Consider the following 19,792-nt stretch of genomic DNA (forward strand, 5'->3'; position numbering starts at 1 on the left):
GAGAGAGAGAACGGGAGAGAGAGAGAACGGGAGAGAGAGAGAACGGGAGAGAGAGAACGGGAGAGAGAGAGAACGGGAGAGAGAGAGAACGGGAGAGAGAGAGAGAACGGGAGAGAGAGAGAGAACGGGAGAGAGAGAGAGAGAACGGGAGAGAGAGAGAGAACGGGAGAGAGAGAGAACGGGAGAGAGAGAGAACGGGAGAGAGAGAGAACGGGAGAGAGAGAGAACGGGAGAGAGAGAGAACGGGAGAGAGAGAGAACGGGAGAGAGAGAGAATGGGAGAGAGAGAGAATGGGAGAGGGAGAATGGGAGAACGAGAACGAGAAAGAGAGAAAAAGAGAAAGAGTGAGAAAGAGCGAGAGATGGAGAGAACATGAGGGAGAGAACGCGAGGGAGAGAACGCGAGGGAGAGAACGCGAGGGAGAGAACGCGAGGGAGAGAACGCGAGGGAGAGAACGCGAGGGAGAGAACGCGAGGGAGAGAACGCGAGGGAGAGAACGCGAGGGAGAGAACGCGAGGGAGAGAACGCGAGGGAGAGAACGCGAGGGAGAGAACGCGAGGGAGAGAACGCGAGGGAGAGAACGCGAGGGAGAGAACGCGAGGGAGAGAACGCGAGGGAGAGAACGCGAGGGAGAGAACGCGAGGGAGAGAACGCGAGGGAGAGAACGCGAGGGAGAGAACGCGAGGGAGAGAACGCGAGGGAGAGAACGCGAGGGAGAGAACGCGAGGGAGAGAACGCGAGGGAGAGAACGCGAGGGAGAGAACGCGAGGGAGAGAATGCGAGGGACTGAATGGGGAGAGAAAAAGGGAGAGAGAGAAATAGGGAGAGAGAACAAGAATGGGAGAGAGAGAGAACAGGGAGAGAGAGAACGGGAGAGTGAAAACGAGACAGAGAGAGAACGAGACAGAGAGAGAACGAGACAGAGAGAGAACGAGACAGAGAGAGAACGAGATAGAGAGAGAACGAGAACGGGAGAGCCAGAAAGGGAGAGCGAGAAAGGGAGAGTGAGAAAGGAACAGAGAAAGAGAGAGAAAAAGAATGAGAGAGAGATAAACCATCAATAGGTGATGAACAGAGTTTGCAGCAGGGAGTAAAGCATCCTGAATCTTGAGGAAATGCCAGAGCGCAATTTAGAATCAACAAAGAAAATCGAGGACTGAGAGAGTGGGACTTTGGACGAGAGGAGGAGAGTTTAAAAAACACCTGGAAAGGTAGGTGCTTATTTCAATTTCTCTATTGGCTAATTAACTGTAGACAAGGAAGGGAAACTTTAGCAGAGCAGCCATTACGTCAGAGGCCCAGTGTAGGAGCGAGAGTGAGCCTTTGGCTCGAGCTTCAGCAAGCAGAGGCTGAGGTGGCTGTGTTAGAGTTGAGGTTTGGTAAGGGCAACACTGTTGAAGAACAAAAGAGTTCTGCAAGAAAACATGTTTTTCTGACTTCTTCCCTATTTTAGACAGTGGGAATGGCAATTCAGGAGGGAAAAGATGAAAATAGGGCAGCAAATAATATCAAAGAGGACACAAAAAAACCAAGTGTTATAAACAGTAAAAAAAAGAGGGATGAGAATAGATATAGGACCATTAGAGAATAATGCTGGAGAAATAATTATGGGAGACAAGAAAATGGTAGAGGAACCAAATTAGTATTTTGCATCAATCTTCACTGTGTAAGACATGAGCAGTGTGCTCTGTTAAAGAGCATCAGAGAAGGGAAATGAATGCTGTTAACTATTTCAAGTGAGAAGTTGCTCAGAAAGCTGAATGTTCGAAGGGTGGATAAGCCTCGTGGACAAGATGGATTGAACCCTCAGATCTGAAAGAAGTGGTGGTAGAGATTGTAGAGACGTGGCTAATGCTCCTTCAGGAATCTATAGATTCTGATATGGTCCCAGAGCACAGAAAAATTACAAATGTCACCCCACTATTCAAAATTGGAGGAGGTATGTTCCTTCACAGCGCTTGCATGGACAAACTTGAGGTCCTCAGTTTACCATAAAGCAGCTGGCGAGGCATACAGTGGACGTCCATTCTGATGATGTGTCACATCCACCACATCTAGGCTCTGATGATCAGGGACTCAATGCTGGTGAATTTCACGTGACCCAAGACCTTCAGGTTGGAGACATGATCTTGCCAATGGATGCCAAGGATGAAACGGAGAACATACATGTGGAATTTCTCCAGTTGTTTGATGTGACGTCAATACAGAGTCCAGGTCTCACATGCATATAGAAGAGAAAGGATGACTACACCTCTGTCAACTTTCACCTATGCACTCTGGTACGCAGCCTCGCCAGAGCCTGGCTGATCCTGGAGTCCATTTCTTTGTCCAAAGATCACTCAAGATGATGCTCCCCGAGTATTTGAAGCAGTTTACATTTGTCAGTTGGGTGTCGTCAACAGTGATTTTTGGTTCTATGGTGTTGGGGATGGACTGAAGGATACTTCAATCTTGTTTAGGTTGATAGTCAGGCCAAAGTGTGTAGCAGTGTTTGATAATTTGTTCAGCATTAACTGTAGATCACTATCTTTGTGCACCAAGAGCGCACAGTCATCAGCAAAAAATGTTTCTTGAATGAATGTGCAGAGGCACTTCGTCTGTTCACGCAAGAGGCCAAGACCAAAGAGAGAGCCATCCGCTCCTGATGTACACTCCCTCCCTCCAGATTTTGGGCACCATGTGACAACATGCAAGTGAAGAACAGATTGAACAAGACTGGGGCTAGTACACAGCCCTGCTTCACCCCATTAGAAATGGCAAATGCAGCTAATAGGGCCTGTCCTATCCACTACTTAGTGTCTAAAATGCTAAACCAGACTCCAGAAACCTGGTGCGCTTATTCTTTTGAAAAGTAACTGGGATGAACATCATAGAACACCAAACTGCAGCCAGTTTCATGGCTGCCAGAAATCCCATCATGACCTGGAAGCAACTTAAGGAGCATGCGCAGTATTCTTCGACACCCTGAGTGGCAGGAGTGGGAGGGAAGCTGCAGGGTGGGGGGGGTCGTGCTGGACTCATCAACGTGGAGGTGGGGATCTGCATCCTGAAGAGCAGTTTCTGGCTGGGGGGTGGTGGTGTGATATGAGGAATTGGGGTGAGCTTTGGGGAATTCCACAGGCAGCTTCATGGTGCTGTTTCCTGCCCTTTGCCCATCCAAAGTTTTGTGCCAAAAGTTTGGCCTGAAGATGGGTAGGTATTGGGGCACAATAACTAATGGGGGGGGCATGGCCCACATTTGCCCCCCATGACATGGGCCATGCTGTAAGGATAACATTTTGTTTGGTTTTAATGAAAATTTTCCTCCCCTTCTCCAACCAAAGACCAACTGGTGTATTCCCAGCACATACCTGGCAGATAAATTTAGGATATGTGAGGGCATCACAACCGAAGGCTATTCTGTTCAAAGGGTGGGGGCCTTTCAAATCTCAGCCTAGGGCCTGGGTGGTAGTTAATCTGCTACAGATGAGGCTATTAAGATAAGAGTCCATGATGTAACAGGAAACATTCTTGAGTGGGTAGACACAAGAATGACAGAATGACACTGATGACAGGAAGCAGAGTTGAAATACAGGGATCATAGTCTGGTGGCCTATGTTGAGACCGCTTCTTTTTAGATTATTGAATGAATGGGTTTGCAGCCAAGTTTGCAGATGATATGAAGGTTGGTGGAGAAGTGGGTTGTGTTGAGGAGGCTGGAGATGGGCTTAGATAAATTAAGAGAATGGTCAGATAAGTGGCAGATGAATTACAATGTCAGAAAAGTGTACTTTGGTTGAAAAGAAATAAACAGACAGAATAGTTTCTAAATGGGGAGAAAATTGAAAATATCCAAATGCAAAGAGACCTGTGAGTCTTCACGCAGAATAGCCCGAAGGCAAACTTGCAGATCATGTCGGAGATGATATAGTAAGGTTGTTTCCCACAGTGGGAAAGTCCAGGATAAGAGGTCACAACTTCAAGATTTGAAGGGCATCTGCTTCATGCAGAGATGTGGAGGAATTTCTTAAGCCAGAGGTGATGAATCTGAAATTTCTTGCCACAGACAGTGGTGAAGCCCAAGCCACTGGGTGTATTTAAGGGAGAGATTGATCGGTTTTTGATTATCCAGGGTATCTAAGGTTTTGGGGAGAAGGCAGGCAGTAGGGCTGAGTAGGAAAATGGATCAGCTCATGATTGAATGGTGGGGCAGATTTGATGGGCTGAATAGCCTATATTTTTCTTGTGTCTTATAATCTAACAGAAAGGCATTGTCAGATGTTGACAAATTGAGGATGGATGTTCATGATCAATTACATAACTGACCCAACACTCTGCACAAAATCTTCATCTATTCCAAACATTACAATTTTATCTACTCCACCATTTGTGAATGGAGTTGCCACTTCAGCTTTCTCTTCCGAAAATCCCATTTATACATTGTGGGTTCTTAAATTTTTGACTACGTTTTTGATCATTCAAGATTCAACTTTTTGTTAAGTAATAAACACTGTAATATTACATGAAATTTGCCATAAGGAAGACAGATTCCTCATTGGCAGAAATTGCCTGAAGTGCCTCTTACAGTCAGAGAAAGAGAAGCAAAAGAGAGTCCCCTTGAATCACCATGTGCCGACTGTTTTGCATTACACACAGCCACACAGAGTTCAGTCCAAACCATCAGCAGCCGGAGCTCCAGATCCAAAAATCCAACATAATCAGCACCCTCTTACATCCCAGTTCTGATACTTGACCCAGTCTCCAGTAGACTACATTCTGGTGTGAATCCCTTGACTACAGTTGCCAGTAGCCCACTACCTGCGTGGGTTCCTCACCTTGAGTCGCCAGACCCCCACAACCCCTGACTAGTCCATCACCTTTGACACCGTCCCATGGATCACCTCCTCTGCTCCTCCTTCTCAAACTGGGGGTGTTCTCCCCAATTTATGGTGGCCTGCACCAGTCCTCTACTTTCCCAGAATATGCAACCCCTCATGGCTGCTGCCAATCATAGAGCACACGGTTGCAGTATCTTTTAAATAAAACCACTGCTGGCTCCATTTTCAGGGCGCTTAAGGCCTGTAGGGAGCTGACAGCAGTCAGACTGGACAACTGGATTCTGTGGGAGCGCTCTAACTCCACTCCCCGTGGGGAGTGCTCCCATTTTGACACCACTATTTATTCATGTGTACTGTGTAGTCAGTATGAATCATAGAATCATACAGCACAGAGGACATCTGTTTAAAGTCAGTGAAGAAATTTTAGGGGAGCTGTCAGAAGCATGGATATTTTTTTTAAACACACAGTGGTGGGTGCCTGGAAATAGCATTGGGTGGTGGTGGAGGTGACTGGTACAATCACAGGGACATTCAAAAGACTCTTAGATAGGCACATAGAAACATAGAAGGTAGGAGCAGGAGTAGGTCATTCGACCCTTCGAGCCTGCTCTGCCATTCAACGAGATCATGGCTGATCTTAAAGTTCAGTACCCCGTCCCCGCCTTCTCTCCGTAACCTTTAATACCCTTAAACTGAAGAAATATATCTAATTCCCTCTTACATATATTTAATGAACCTGCCTCTACTGCCCTCTGTGGCAATTAATTCCACAGATTCACCACCCTCTGGGTAAAGAAATTCCTCCTCATCTCATTCCTAAATGGTTTGCCTATTATCCTCAAACCATGGCCCCGGGTTCTGGATTTTCCCATCATTGGAAACATCCCATCTGTATCCATTCTGTCCAGTCCTGCCAGAATTTTATATGTCTCTATGAGATCCCCTCTCAATCTTCTAAACTCCAGGGAGTACAATCCCAATTTGCGTAATCTTTCCTCATAAGTCATTCCTGCCATTCCAGGTATCAGCCTGGTGAATCGCCTCTGCACTCCCTCCATTGCAAGAACATCCTTCCTTAGATAAAGTGACCAAAACTGCACACAATACTCCAGGTGTGGTCTTACCAAGGCCCTGTACAGCTGCAGTAAGGTATCCTTGTTCCTATACTCAAACCCTCTTGATATGAAGGCCAACATACCATTTGCCTTTTTAACCGCCTGCTGTACCTGCATGCTCGCCTTCAGAGACTGATATACAAGTACCCCTAGGTCTCTCTGCACTTCCCCATCTCTTAATCTATCATGGATGTCAGAATAAAATGGAGGGTTATGGGTATAAAGTAGGGAAAGAAAGATTAGACTGTTATAGAGTAGGGACAACATTGTGGGCTGTGGGGCCTATACTGTGCTGTAACGTTCTATGAAACGGCCTCAATCCACTCAGCCCATACCAACCGTGATGCTGTAACCACCCGAGGGCCATTTTGGTTAATTCGACCTGTATTCCTCTAAGGCTTCTCAAATGTGTCCAAATACATTTAACATGCATTAATTGTATCCACCTCTACCAATCTATGCTCCTCAAAACTTTATAAACCTTCCCATGCCACTTACATTTCAGTGAAAAATACCCAGCCTATCCAAACTCCCCTTACTGCAATGGTCCTCCATTCCAGTAAGGGGTGTGGTGATTGGCGAGAAACCTGCAAGCCTGCTGTATGTATGGGACCAGTTGTCCCAACAAAAATTTCTGGTGGACACGGGTTCAAAAGTTAGTTTATTTCCATCCACTGGTTTTGACACACGCCATCCTACCCTGCACCTGCAACTATGAGCAGTTAACAGTTCCAACATTCTGACCTTTAGCATCAGGAAGATGAATGTCAAATTCAAGAATCATCTTTACACGAGCCATTTATCATAGCAGTAGTATCCCAACCTTTGCTTGGTGCAGATTTTCTTCGGGGTCATTCATTCCTCAACTTAAAAGGGTGTTGGCTAATAGATGGAACTACTTTTCAGATTATTCCTCTGGCAGACACCTATACTCCTGCTATGTTCCTCCAAACATTAAGTAAACCAGTAGATAAAATCTCCAAGCTGTTGGAAGATTTCCCTGAGATCACTACAATTTTCTGCTTCCACTGTAAAGTACGGTGTAACTCACATTTATAGTATCCATGCTAAAGCGCATTGGTTGCCTCCAGAGAATCTGTGTTTAGCGAAGGAAGGGTTTGCCAAGATGGTGGAACTAGGCAAGTACCAGTAGAGCCAGAAGACATTCCAAAAACAGCAATAATTACCCAGTTTCAGTTGTTCGAATTTTTATGAATGCCATTTGGATTAAAGAATGCCGGTCAATCATTTCAACAGGTGATGGATGCTTTCAGATGTGGTATGACCAACGTCTTCATTTACATCGACGACAGTGGGATTAAGGACGACCATTTGAAACATCTTCGTACCCTTTTTATTCATCTTCAAAACCTTGGACTGACCATAAATCCAGAAAAATGCGTTTTTGGACAAGAAATTATTGATTTCTGAGAGTAAAGGATTACTCACGAAGGCATGACTCTGCTACCATCCATTACCAAGTACTCAAGACCTGCTTCGATAAAAGCCTGCAGAAATTCTTGGGAATGGTAATTATTTACCGTCAGTTTCTTCTGGGAGCAGCTCATATCACGAAGCCTCTTTTCGATTTACTGTCCGGAAATGCCAGAATCATCCATTGGACTAAAGAGGGAAACAACACCTTCTTGAAGATGAAAGATTTGTTGACTCATGCCACTATGCTCAGCTGCGCAGTTTTAAATGCAGCCACCATCCTTTCTACAGACACTTCCAGTATGGCCGTAGGAGATGCAGTTCATCAATATGTCAACGGGCAATGAAAACCGTTAGCATTCTTCAGCTGCCTCCTTTGTGAAGCAGAAAAGAAATACAATGCTTTTGATGACCCTTTGGCCATTTACTTGCCTATTCAACAATTCTGTTATTTTTGGATGGTACACTGACCACAAGCCCTTAACATTTGGATTTTCCAAGGTCGCAAAGCCCTGGTCAGCTCAACAACAATGGCAATTATCATTCATTTCAGATTTTTCCTCAAAAATACTACAAATTTCCGGAAAAAGAAAATGTAGTCGCTGATGCACTTTTCCATTCTGCTCCACTCGAGGTTTCGTCTGTTGATCAAGTTATTGACTACACCGTTACTTGTCGTTTTGCTCATGTCCATGTGAGACCATTGATCCATTTCCTGTTTTAAGAGGGTACAGTTATCTTTTTACAGTAATAGGTTAACACAGTGCCCCGAGGCCATGCCTATTGTCAATGCTACTACAGACTCTTCTGCTCAGGCGTTGCTCAGTTCTTGGGAGTCTCGTTTTGGTTTACCAGCGCATGTTAATTCAGATAGAGGACCACAATTTACTTCCTCACTGTGGATGGCATTCCCAAGCCAATAGAATAGAATAGTGGAACGATTTCATCGAAATCTCAAGTCCGCCTTGATGGCTTGGTTAGATGGCCCAAACTGGGCATTAGGACAACTCCAAAGGAGGACCTCCAAGGTTCATCTGCAGAGCTCATGAATGGCGCACCGTTGTGGTCCCAGGGGAGTTCGTTCCCTACCATTCCAACTCCAACAATGATCCTAAGGAACTATTGAGTAGGCTAAGGGAGACCATAGGAAAATTGACCCCTATACCCATAACATAACATAACAATTACAGCACGGAAACAGGCCATTAGGCCCTTCTAGTCCGCACCGAACCAAACACCCCTTTCTAGTCCCACCTCCCTGCACAATGCCCATAACCCTCCATCTTCTTCTCATCCATATACCTGTCCAACCTTTTCTTAAATAATACAATTGACTCCGCCGCCACTATTTCTCCCGGAAGGTCATTCCACACGGCTACCACTCTCTGAGTAAAGAAGTTCCCCTTCATGTTACCTCTAAACCTCTGCCCCTTAATTCTTAACTCATGTCCTCTTGTTTTAATCTTTCCTCCTCTTAACGGAAATAGTCTATCCACATCCACTCTGTCTATCCCTTTCATAATCTTAAATACTTCTATCAAATCCCCTCTCAACCTTCTATGCTCCAAAGAATAAAGACCTAATCTGTCCAATCTCTCCCTATACTCTAGATGCTTAAACCCAGGTAACATTCTGGTAAACCTTCTCTGCACTCTCTCCACTCTGTTTATATCCTTCCTATAATTAGGCGACCAGAACTGCACACAGAACTCCAAATTAGGCCGCACCAACGTCTTATACAATCTCAACATCACCTCCCAACTCCTATATTCCATGCAATGATTGATAAAGGCCAGCATACTAAAAGCCTTCTTCACCACCCTATTCACGCGAGTTTCTACCTTCAGGGAACGATGTACCGTTACTCCTACATGGATAATACTTCTTTTGTGCCTGAAGACCTCAAAAACTGCAAATATGTCTTAGTCCAAACGGCAGCACTTGGTCAACCTTTACAAACGCCCTATGAAGAATCTTATATGATACTCAGACAAACTAGGTCGACCTGTATTTTGGACAGTGGAGGGAAGCCATAGTCTTTCACAATTGACAGGCTTAAACCAGCTCATTCCCCAATGCAGCAGCCAACAGTCTGTTGCAGAGGTCAACAACCTAAAAAAGAGACAAACCTTTCTGCCGGTTCTGGGGGCGGGGGGAGGGGGGGGCAATTTAGTGGCATTACAATACCCAGAAGGCATTGAACCAGCCAAGTAACGTCAGTGTGTGATGACCTCAGCATGTGTCGAGCACGGGATTCTGGCTTTTAAAATGTTGCGCGGGTGATGAAGAGAAAATCCATTTGATTAACTGCAGAAACACCATGTGTGGTTATTTCATTGTGTCCACTGAGATTCCAATGGCCACAATTTTATCATCATCATCCTGGTCACAGTGTACATTGCATTCCAGGCTAACGTCAGGATGACACTGGAGGGACTGAGCATTGTGATTAACAGCCTTGAGACAGCACATCCTGATATCTTCCTGATCATTGAAGGGGGCTTCAATCAGGCCAACGTGAAGAAGTCTCTGACAAACTACCACCAACATGTCACATGCGAAACCAGAGGAACCAACACATTTGACCACTGCTATACCATGATGAAGAACGCATACCGAGCCAGACGACTGCATTTCGTTAAGTCTGATTACCTGGCTGTACTTCTACTCTCAGCATACAAGCAGTGACTGAGGACCACAGCATCAATGCTGAAGATGGCAAAAGTATGGTTGGCAGAGGAGCATCTACAGGACTGTTTTCAATAAGTGGACTGGAACATATTCAAGAGCTCATCTATACACTTGAACAGATATGCAAATAGGTATCACTGACCACATCCAGGCCTGCATGCACATATTGGGTGTTCCGCAACCAGATGCCCTGGATGAATCACAGAATTCACAATTTGCTGAGAGCGAGAACAAGAGCACTTAAAGCCAGAGACTGGGATCTTTACAATAACTCCAGGTATGACCTGCAGAAGGGCATCCCTGAAGCAAAGTGGCAATTCTGGAGGAAGCTAGACAGAGACAGATACATGCCAATTATGGCAGGGAGTGCAGGCCATTAGTTCCTACAAAGCGAGGGCAAACACTATAGATGGCTGTGATGTTTCATTACCCAATGAGATGAACACCTTCTATGCCCAACTTGAGAAGAACCACCAAACAATGCCAACTAGAATCCCTGAAAAGGTTGAGGACACTGTGATATCTGCCACTGAGTGCGACGTTAAAACATCATTCAAGGGGGTGAACCCTTGCAAGGCATCAGGCCCTGATGGCCTATCTGGCAGGGTACTGAAAATCTGTGCCAACCAACTAGCCAGAGTGTTCATGGGTGTTTCAAACCTCAAAATCTTCTGCAGGTGAACGATGGAGAGCATTCTGGCTGGTTGTATGGAGGCACCAACTCTCAAGACAAGAATAAACTCCAGAGGGTTGTTAACTCAGCCTGCGGCATCACAGGCACCAGACAACTCCATCGAGGACATCTATATGAGGCGGGATCTTAAAAACGCAGCTTACATCCTCAAATCTCCCCCCCCCCCACCACTTTATTGGGAAGGGTTCTGGCTGTCATGTAACAGCACTGCCTAGTCGGAAGACACACCAGCTGCCAATCAAGGTTCGGTTCCGCCTCATCAATTAATGACCACCTTGCTGTTGGACCCATGTAAATTACTGGACTGCACTCTCCAGCCTGTCTGTACTTGGTCTTGGGCCACTGGCTATTGTAATTGGATTAACCCTCCTGGCACCAAGCCATTGGATCCCTGTAAATGATCTGGACTTGTCCATCCAGCACACTAAAGGTGACATGTGCTCTTTGTTCTCCCTTTTTGCCAGCTGGGACCACCCTGCTTCATTCCAGGCCAAGAAATGTGGAAGGGTGCTGGAGAAACTGTTGGTAAGATGTGCAGTGTTAAAAGGGTCCCTTGTAGCTCTAGGCGGGCCTGCACTAAGTCAAGGGATGGTGGGGCATCATAGTGATTTTTCCTTGATCATTGTATGTACCAGTTCAGAGTGAGTGAGTGTTGCATCAGTTACCATTTTCCACACTTGCTTTCAGAAAATAATACTTCTCCATTAAAACTGTGTTCAAAGTCTTTGCCTTTGAGTCCTACCAAACCAGTTTCCTCACTCACAACAACTAACAAGCCCATGTCCTCTTCACTCTGCCTCCATTGGGAGAAAGGTTAAGGAGCCTAAAGATGAGCACTTAGCAGCACAAGGACAGCTTCTTCCCCACTTGTAATGGAGAGGCAGTGTTCACCACTGAGTGGCGCTACTGTGTTCCTGTTCGGAGGACACAGTACCTGCCAGTCAAGGTCAAAGACTCACCCCAAGCCATCAAGGTGACCCTTACGATTGGGCCACCTCAATCACCAGGTGCTGCAGTCCAGGCAGCCTGCCCTGACTCAGGCCAATTGGCCCAGGTGAATTACCTCAGTTCACCCCTGCTGAGCCCCTGCACTTGGCTTTGAGCCATTGGCCACAGCAACCAACGGTGCCCCCCAAACTATAAAGGACCATCTTCCCCTTTGTTCTGCCTCTTTGGACTCCTCGTGGTATCACCTTAGGTATCACCTTCTGCACAGGGTTGGGGTGTCTCGAGGCAAGGTAGCAGAGCCGTGTCCATATCGGTCAGGGGGTGAGGGCACCTAATCACCTTGATCTGATTGTTGAATGTGTATGCTCTTGTAACTTCCCCAGTTTCTATCAGTTTCCCCCTCGTCATCCGAAAGTGTATATCTATCCCGTGTATAGCGTATGTGTAGAAGTTTACTTGACATATCAACCCTGTTGTCTCAATTCCATCCGTGAAATAAACATGTGCTTTGTACCTGCACTTTGGTCTGGTAAGAACCTGTGGGACCCACATGAACCCGAACAACAATTGGCGGTGCAAGCAGGGTTCCAAGGGTTTTGACCAAGCACAGATCGGAGAAATGTTTTAAAACAGGGGAAGGAAAGCCAGTACTGGCCCCAAAAACAGAATCCATGAGTGGGCCGACAATAGTGAGGAATTTGGAAGTCTGGCCAGCATGCTGGCTGACTTCGGTAAGCCCATGGATTGGTCTGAGCAGCTGGCCTCTCGTGGCAAGGGTATGGGCTACCACGTGCTAGCCCTCCTTAAGGAGTCTGGATTTCCCAAGGCAAGGGGTAGTCAGAGGGGAGCCTACGGGCTGCTCCCATCACTGCTGAGACACCAGGTAGCGATCACCCAGCAGCTGGTGGACAAGCTGCAGACCCTCTCTGAGCAAAAAGACAGGGAGACAGAAGCCTTGGACTGGACCTGCAGTAGACTGCAGAAGGCACTTCTTACTGCCCAAGGCAGAGCAAGTGACCTAGAGACCAGAGGCACAGAGGTCACCTGCCAACTGATGCAGCTCCAGCAGGCTCAGGCAGCCTGTTGGTCCGGCTGGCAACTTGACCCGATTAAAGTTAGAGCTTTGGCCCGGCGAGGTGAGCAGCTGGATGCTTGGCTGGAGGATGGGGACATCTGGATGGAGAGTGATGAGGACAGAAACATAGAAGATAGGAGCAGGAGTAGGTCATTCGGCCCTTCGAGCCTGCTCCGCCATTCAATGAGATCATGGCTGATCTTAAAGTTCAGTACCTCGTCCCCGCCTTCTCTCCGTAACCCCTAATTCCCTTATACTGAAGAAATATATTTAATTCCCTCTTAAATATATTCAATGAACCTGCCTCTACTGCTCTCTGTGGCAATTAATTCCACAGATTCACCACCCCCTGGATAAAGAAATTCCTCCTCATCTCGGTTCCAAATGGTTTGCCTATTATCCTCGAACCATGGCCCCGGGTTCTGGACTCCCCCACCATTGGAAACATCCCTTCCGCATCCATTCTGTCCAGTCCTGCCAGAATTTTATATGTCTCTATGAGATCCCCTCTCAATCTTCTAAACTCCAGCGAGTACAATCCCAAATTGCATAATCTTTCCACATAAGTTATTCCTGCCATTCCAGGTATCAGCTTGGTGAATCGCCTTTGCACTCCCTCCATTGCAAGAACATCCTTCCTCAGATAAGGTGACCAAAACTGCACACAATACTCCAGGTGTGGTCTCACCAAGGCTCTGTACAGCTCCAGTAGGTATCCTTATTCCTATACTCAAACCCTCTTGATATGAAGACCAACATACCATTTGCCTTTTTAACTGCTTGCTGTACCCGCATGCTCGCCTTCAGTGACTGGTGCACAAGAACCCCTAGGTCTCTCTGCACTTCCCCATCTCCCAATCTATTGCCATTCAAATAGTAATCTGCCCTCCGGTTTGTATTACCAAAGTGGATAACCTCACATTTATCCACATTGTAGTGCATTTGCCATGTATCTGCCCAGTCCCCAATTTATCCAAATCACACTGGAGCTTCCTGACCCCCTCTTCAGTGCACACAACCCCTCCTAGCTTAGTGTCGTCTGCAAATTTGGAGATATTACATCCAATCCCCTCATCTAGATCATAGACAGGACTCCCAGGGAACCAGGGCCCCAACACAACTGTCCTGCCCCATCCACTGCTGAGCCTTCACAAGCCCTCCATGTCCTCCATGGAGGAGAGGGGGCTGATGAGGAGGGGCAGCACACCAGGGGACCTTCAGAGACCAGCAAGACATGGGACTACTCTCCCAAGGAGCTCACTCATTGGCGGACCGACACTGCCAGCGGCCAGGTGAGCACCTTGCTGCTTGGCTCCTCAGGCTGTGGGATGAGGAGTGCACGAATAAAGCCCTCTCGCATCAGGTGGCCAGTGCCCTGGGAAATATCTCCGACTCCCAGACCATTAACAACGCCCTGCGAGCACCACAGGAGGGGATCCACAGCTTGTGGGAGCACGTAGTCGCATCCATAGACCTGGTATCCTATCCGGCTGGAATGGAACCTCCAAGGGAGATCCCAGTGGGCCCACGGTAGGGGAGGGCACCCGGGTCATCAGTGCCGTCAATGGGAAATTTGATTAACATATCGACCCTGCTGTCCTATTTCCACCCCTGAAATAAACGTGTGCTTTGTACCTGCACTTTGGACTGGTTCTTAACCTGTGGGACCCTGAATAATCAATGAATCAAAGGCACTGCCTTACTTTTCATACACTATTATTTTTATTTATAGTAATGTGGTAGGATGGTTACAATCTAAATGTTATGACTTGTTTATGACAATGAATACTGATTCTGATAATGTGGCCACCAAAATCATATACAGTACTCAAAATATGGTCCAAACAATGTTTAGTACAGCTGCAATGTGGAAATAAGGGTCTGCCCTGTGTCCATTACAAAACATCCTAATTGTCTTGTCAACGCCACAACCCATCAGGCAAACATAATAATCACCTTCTTCCTTACTCTATTCACCTTTGTCACTACTTTCCATGAGCTCTATGAATTTGTCCCCAAGGTTTATCCATACATTAAAACTGCCAAGGTCCCAGAGTTTTATTCTGTATTTTTCTTGATAAAATTTCTGTAAAGTTTCATAATATGTTTAAGCATATAAACAGCAAATGTTGTGGTCAACATCAATATGAATACTTAATCTTTATTGTTAACTCTAATACGGAAGAGATATAAAGGAGATGATACTGAAGCATTTAGATGAAGAGTTCTAAATTAGATGACATGAAAAGCTAAGTTAGAGCAGTGTGGGATGGCAGAGATGCCTGAAGTCTGAGAGGATGCCTGAACTGCCATCTCCCACTTATGCAGTTGAGGAGAGCACCGAACATCCTATTCCCCTCACAATGGAGGAAAGCAACAGTCACTTTGTCACACTTGCCAGTTAGAAAACATGGAAATAGGCTTCTCCAGTATAAAAGGGTTGGAAAAGGCTTTGAGGTAGTGGTGGAAGGAAGCTGAAGAGCAAACTGGAGCAAACTCCTGAAAAATAAATAAAATAGGAGCTACAAAATAAAATTGGAGCAATGGTGTCACTTGAGTGGCATTTGATACATTGGCAACTACTTCATCAAATATCCAATAATTTGTAAGCGGTAATGATACGTTATAACCCCTTTAGATGTTATTTCACAGTTTATGGGTTTTTAATATAACAGCTCTATTTGTCCTCTTACCTTCATGTAGTTCTTTACGCAATTTCTCTGCATCCTCCTGCAGCACAGTTTTCTGAGTGTTGAGAACGGCAACATACATTTCCAGATCAGTTCTGCAGGATTTTTCTGTCTCGAGGTAATGATTCAGCTCTTTAACCTGCTGAGTACATGAATCACCTCAAAACTCTTCATACATGGAAAAATGTTATTTAGTTTGACATTTATTGTTAAGGTTTTAAACTCAGTTGGAAAATAAATTGATCAATTTTGTCCTCTTACAAATATCTCACTTGGATCACCATATGCACCTGTTTGTCATTGAAAATATCTTATTAAATATTAAGCTGTGGTGGTACGCCATCAGGTTTCCTCCCGAACTCGGCACCAGGTTCAGAAGCCGGTGCTTGGCGACCCACATGATGCCCCGGTGACGTCGGGGCCCCCCAGCGCGGTTCTCAGCCAGATCCGGGCTGGGAGTATAAGACCAACCAGGCAGCCTGCAATAAATCAGTTTTGCTCACTGAACTCAACCCGTCTGGTTGTGCGATCCTTCAGTTAGTAGTGTAGCCGCCATTACAATTGGTGATCCCGACAGGTTCAAACATCTTTGAACCTGAGATGATTGACCCTTCGATCAACACTATAGCCATTGAGCTTCCTGACTTCTGAGTTCAGGAGCTGGAGACCTGGTTCTGCTCAGTTTCACCTCCACCAGATTTCATTGGATTCAACCAAGTTCTACCATGTGGTCTCCGCCCTGGACCAGGCCACTGCCAAACATTTGTTGTACCTCGTTCAGCACCCACCCACGGCAGGTAAGTACGGGACCATCAATCGGGTGCTCACTGGATCCCTCGGCCTCTCCAGGCGCCAGCGTGTCACTCAGATGCTGCGCCTCGATGCCTTGGGGGACAGAACTCCAATGGAGTTGATGGACAAGATGTTCACACTCATGGCCAATCACACCAACTGCCCACTCTTCGAGCGCATCTTCCTCTACCATCTGCCTGAAGACATCCAGCCGTTGCTGTCCCAGGAGAGCTTCGTTGACCCTAGGAAGGTAGCTCAAAAGGCTCAGGAGCTATGGCTCGAATGATTCCCGGAGGGCTCAGCAGTCCATCAGGTTACGAGTCACGGACATGACCATGCCAAGCCCTCCTTTCACGCTGTGGTGGAATACCCTGCCCCACCGCCCCTGTAGGGATCTCAAAGAGCAGAGCCAGAAGCAAGCCATCCACTTCAGGCCTCTGCTTCTTCTATCAACATTGGGGAGCCAAGGCTCAGAAGTGTCATCAGCCCTGCTCATTCCAGGGAAACGAGCAGGCTGGCTGCTGTTAATGGCTGCAGTGGCTGACCAACAACACAGCCTTCTCTACCTGCGAGATTCAGTCAGCGGCCGACACTTCCTCGTCAACACTGGGGCCCAGATCACCGTCATCCAGGCCACATCCATCGAGTCCTAGAATCGGCCTCGAGGACCTCCCCTCCGTGCAACCAATTCGACGGAGATCTGAACGTATGGAGATAAGACCATCCACTTCCAGATTGGCCAGCGAAAAGTTCTCATGGAGGTTCACTGTTTCGTCCCTCCCAACCGCCATCCTGGGTGTCAACTTCCTCCTCGCCCACAGACTCCTGGTCGACATTCGAGGTAGGCGACTGGTAGATGCCCGTACCTTCCAATCCGTTAGCCTCAACGCTTCCAGCACAGAGCAGCCGCAGATGGCCACGGTCAGCGTAGGATGAGTTTCAGCGTATCCTGGACAAGTTCCTGTCCCTCCTCAAGCCACAGTTCTCCGTCGCCTCACCACGCCACGGGGTGTTTCATTACATCCCCACCCAAGGCCTGCTGGTCCACGCCAAGGACCGCCGGCTCCCGCCGGATAAGCTCCAAATAGCAAAAGAGGAGTTCTCGCATCTGCAGGAACTGGGGATCGTTGGATGCTACGACAGTCCTTGGGCCCCACCGCTCCATCTGGTCCCGAAAGCCTCTGGCAGCTGGTGCCCCTGCGGATATTATCGAAGGCTTAACGACGCGACAGTACCTGACTGTTACCCGATCCCTCACATCAAGGACTTTATGACCAACCTGCATGGCGCGAGGGTATTCTCCAAGGTCGACCTGCTGCATGGGTATCACCAAATCCCGGTGCACCCAGAGGACATACCCAAAACGGCCATCATCACCTCCTTCAGCTTGTTCGAGTGCCTACGCATGACGTTCAGGCTCAAGAATGCCGCCAAGACCTTCCAGCACCTTATGGACACAATGGGCAAGGATTTGAATTATGTATTCATTTACCTGGTCGACATCCTTGTTGCCAGCAGAGTCCAGGCATAACACAAGTCTCATCTTCTCCAGACTGGCCGACTTCAGATCAATCCGGCCAAATGCCAGTTCAGGAAAGAGTCCATGCAGTTCCTGGGCCATACCATTACGGCAAAGGAGCTACACCTGCCACTACAAAGGTCGCTGCAGTCAGGGAGTTCCCATGCCTGGGCAACCTCAAGGGGCTACAGGATTTCGCGGGTATGGTAAATTTCTATAACTGCTTCATTCCAGGCACAGCGCGGATCATGCAGCCTCTCTTCGCCCTCATTGCGACCAAAGACAAGACACTTGCCTAGACTCCAGAGGCCAGCAGGGCCATGAAAGATGCCCTCGGTGAAGGCTACCATGCTAGACCACCCAAGCACTGACCTTCATATGGCGCTCTCTATCGATGCCTCTGCCACAGCCGTTGGCACTGTCCTGGAGCAGCAGGACAGTGCAAACCACTGGCATTCTTTAGCTGACTTCTTCGCCCACCAGAGTGCAAGTATAGTGCTTTCGATCGTGAGTTTTTGGGCATGTACCTGGCAGTGCGTCGTTTCCGATATTTCTCGGAGGGGAGGCCTTTCACCATTTTTACCAACCACAAACCCCTCACTCAGGCGCTCGTTAAGGCAAGAGATACCTGGTCGGCCTGCCAACAGCGTCACCTCTCCTCCATGTCGGAGTTCACCACCGACATTCGGCAAAAGGCAGGGAAAGACAACGTGGTCGCCAACACACTCTCACGACTGGTCATTTGCATGCTGACACCTGGCCTCGACCGACCAGCTCACCCAGGACCAGAAATCCAACGAGGAGACGCAGGCCTTCAGAACTGCCATCATGGGCCTGCGGTTCCAGGACCTCCTGACTCTTCATGGTGAAGGCACCGTCCTGTGTAATGTCTCCATGGGCACCCCGCGTCCAGTGGTTCCCCAGCAGTGGCACAGGCAAGTCTTTCACCATATCCATGACCTTTCCCACCCTTCCATCAGGTCCACGGTCCGTACGGCGGCAGAACATTTCATCTGGCATTGGCTTCGGAAGCAGTTTGCGGACTGGACCAGAACCTGCACCCATTGCCGGCTTTCCAATGTACACAGGCACATTAGAGTGCCCGTACAAGACTCTTGCCCGTACAAGATTTTGAACATGTGGACGTCGACAGACCTTTACCTGTTTCTCGAGGTAACCATTACCTTTTCACAGTGGTAGACCGCACCACTTGTTAGCCCGAGGCGATCCTGATGCCAGGTGCCTCGACGGACTTCTGCTCCTGAGCGCTTTTGAACAGATGGGTTGCCCGGTTCGGCATCTCGAACCACCTCACTAGTGATCAGGGCACCCAGTTCACCTCTACGCTCTGGGCACAGTTCGCCAACAGGCTGGGGATCGAGCTACATCACACCATGGCCTATCATGCACAGGCCAATGGGCTAGTCGAGTGATTGCACCGCCACCTTAAGGCGGCACTGATGGCCTGCCTCACCGGCCCTGACTGGGTGGACAAGCTGCCTTGGGTGTTCCTGGGCATCCTTTCAACACCCAAAGAAGACCTAGTGGCGTCTTCAGCCGAGCTGGTCTACGGTGCACCGCTAGCCCTACCCAGTGAGTTCCTCAGCGCACCTCACAACCCCCAGCAGTCACCGCACGGTCTATTTCCCTGCCTCTGGGTCCAGTTGGACCGCTTCACACCCCCACCGCCGCCCAGACATGGCACACGGGCCTCTTACATCCCCAGCGAGCTGTATTCCACAGTGTACATTTTTATCAGGTGGGGCCTGTCCACTGCACCTCTACAAAGGCCATATGAAGGGCCATACAAAGTCGTCCAGTGTTCAGGATCCACTTTCACACTAGACATCGGTGGTAAGAGGGAAATGTTTGTGGTGGACAGGTTAAAGCCAGCCCACCTCTACCCAACCGAGCCAGTAGTTATGGCCCAACCCAAGAACTGGGGCCACTTGGCAAAAAAAGAACATTGGCACCGGTTCGGGGCGGGGGGGGGGGGTGCTGTGTGGCGGTATGCCAT

The 19,792-nt window shown here is 47.9% G+C and overlaps 1 protein-coding gene across 12 annotated transcripts in view; it reads right to left on the reverse strand.

The window, feature by feature from the left end:
- The window catches only part of rabep1 (rabaptin, RAB GTPase binding effector protein 1), a 314,581-nt gene that overhangs the window by 164,143 nt on the left and 130,646 nt on the right, over positions 1–19,792 (reverse strand). For 11 of the 12 annotated variants that reach the window (XM_069885028.1, XM_069885025.1, XM_069885027.1 and 8 more), the window contains one exon: positions 15,468–15,606. In XM_069885028.1, coding sequence (XP_069741129.1) covers positions 15,468–15,606 — 139 coding nt within the window. The remainder of the gene's footprint in view (positions 1–15,467; positions 15,607–19,792) is intronic. The other variant, XM_069885023.1, reaches the window with a different exon arrangement.

The sequence above is a fragment of the Narcine bancroftii genome, chromosome 6, assembly GCF_036971445.1.
Source record: "Narcine bancroftii isolate sNarBan1 chromosome 6, sNarBan1.hap1, whole genome shotgun sequence".
NCBI classification, from domain to species: Eukaryota; Metazoa; Chordata; class Chondrichthyes; order Torpediniformes; family Narcinidae; genus Narcine; species Narcine bancroftii.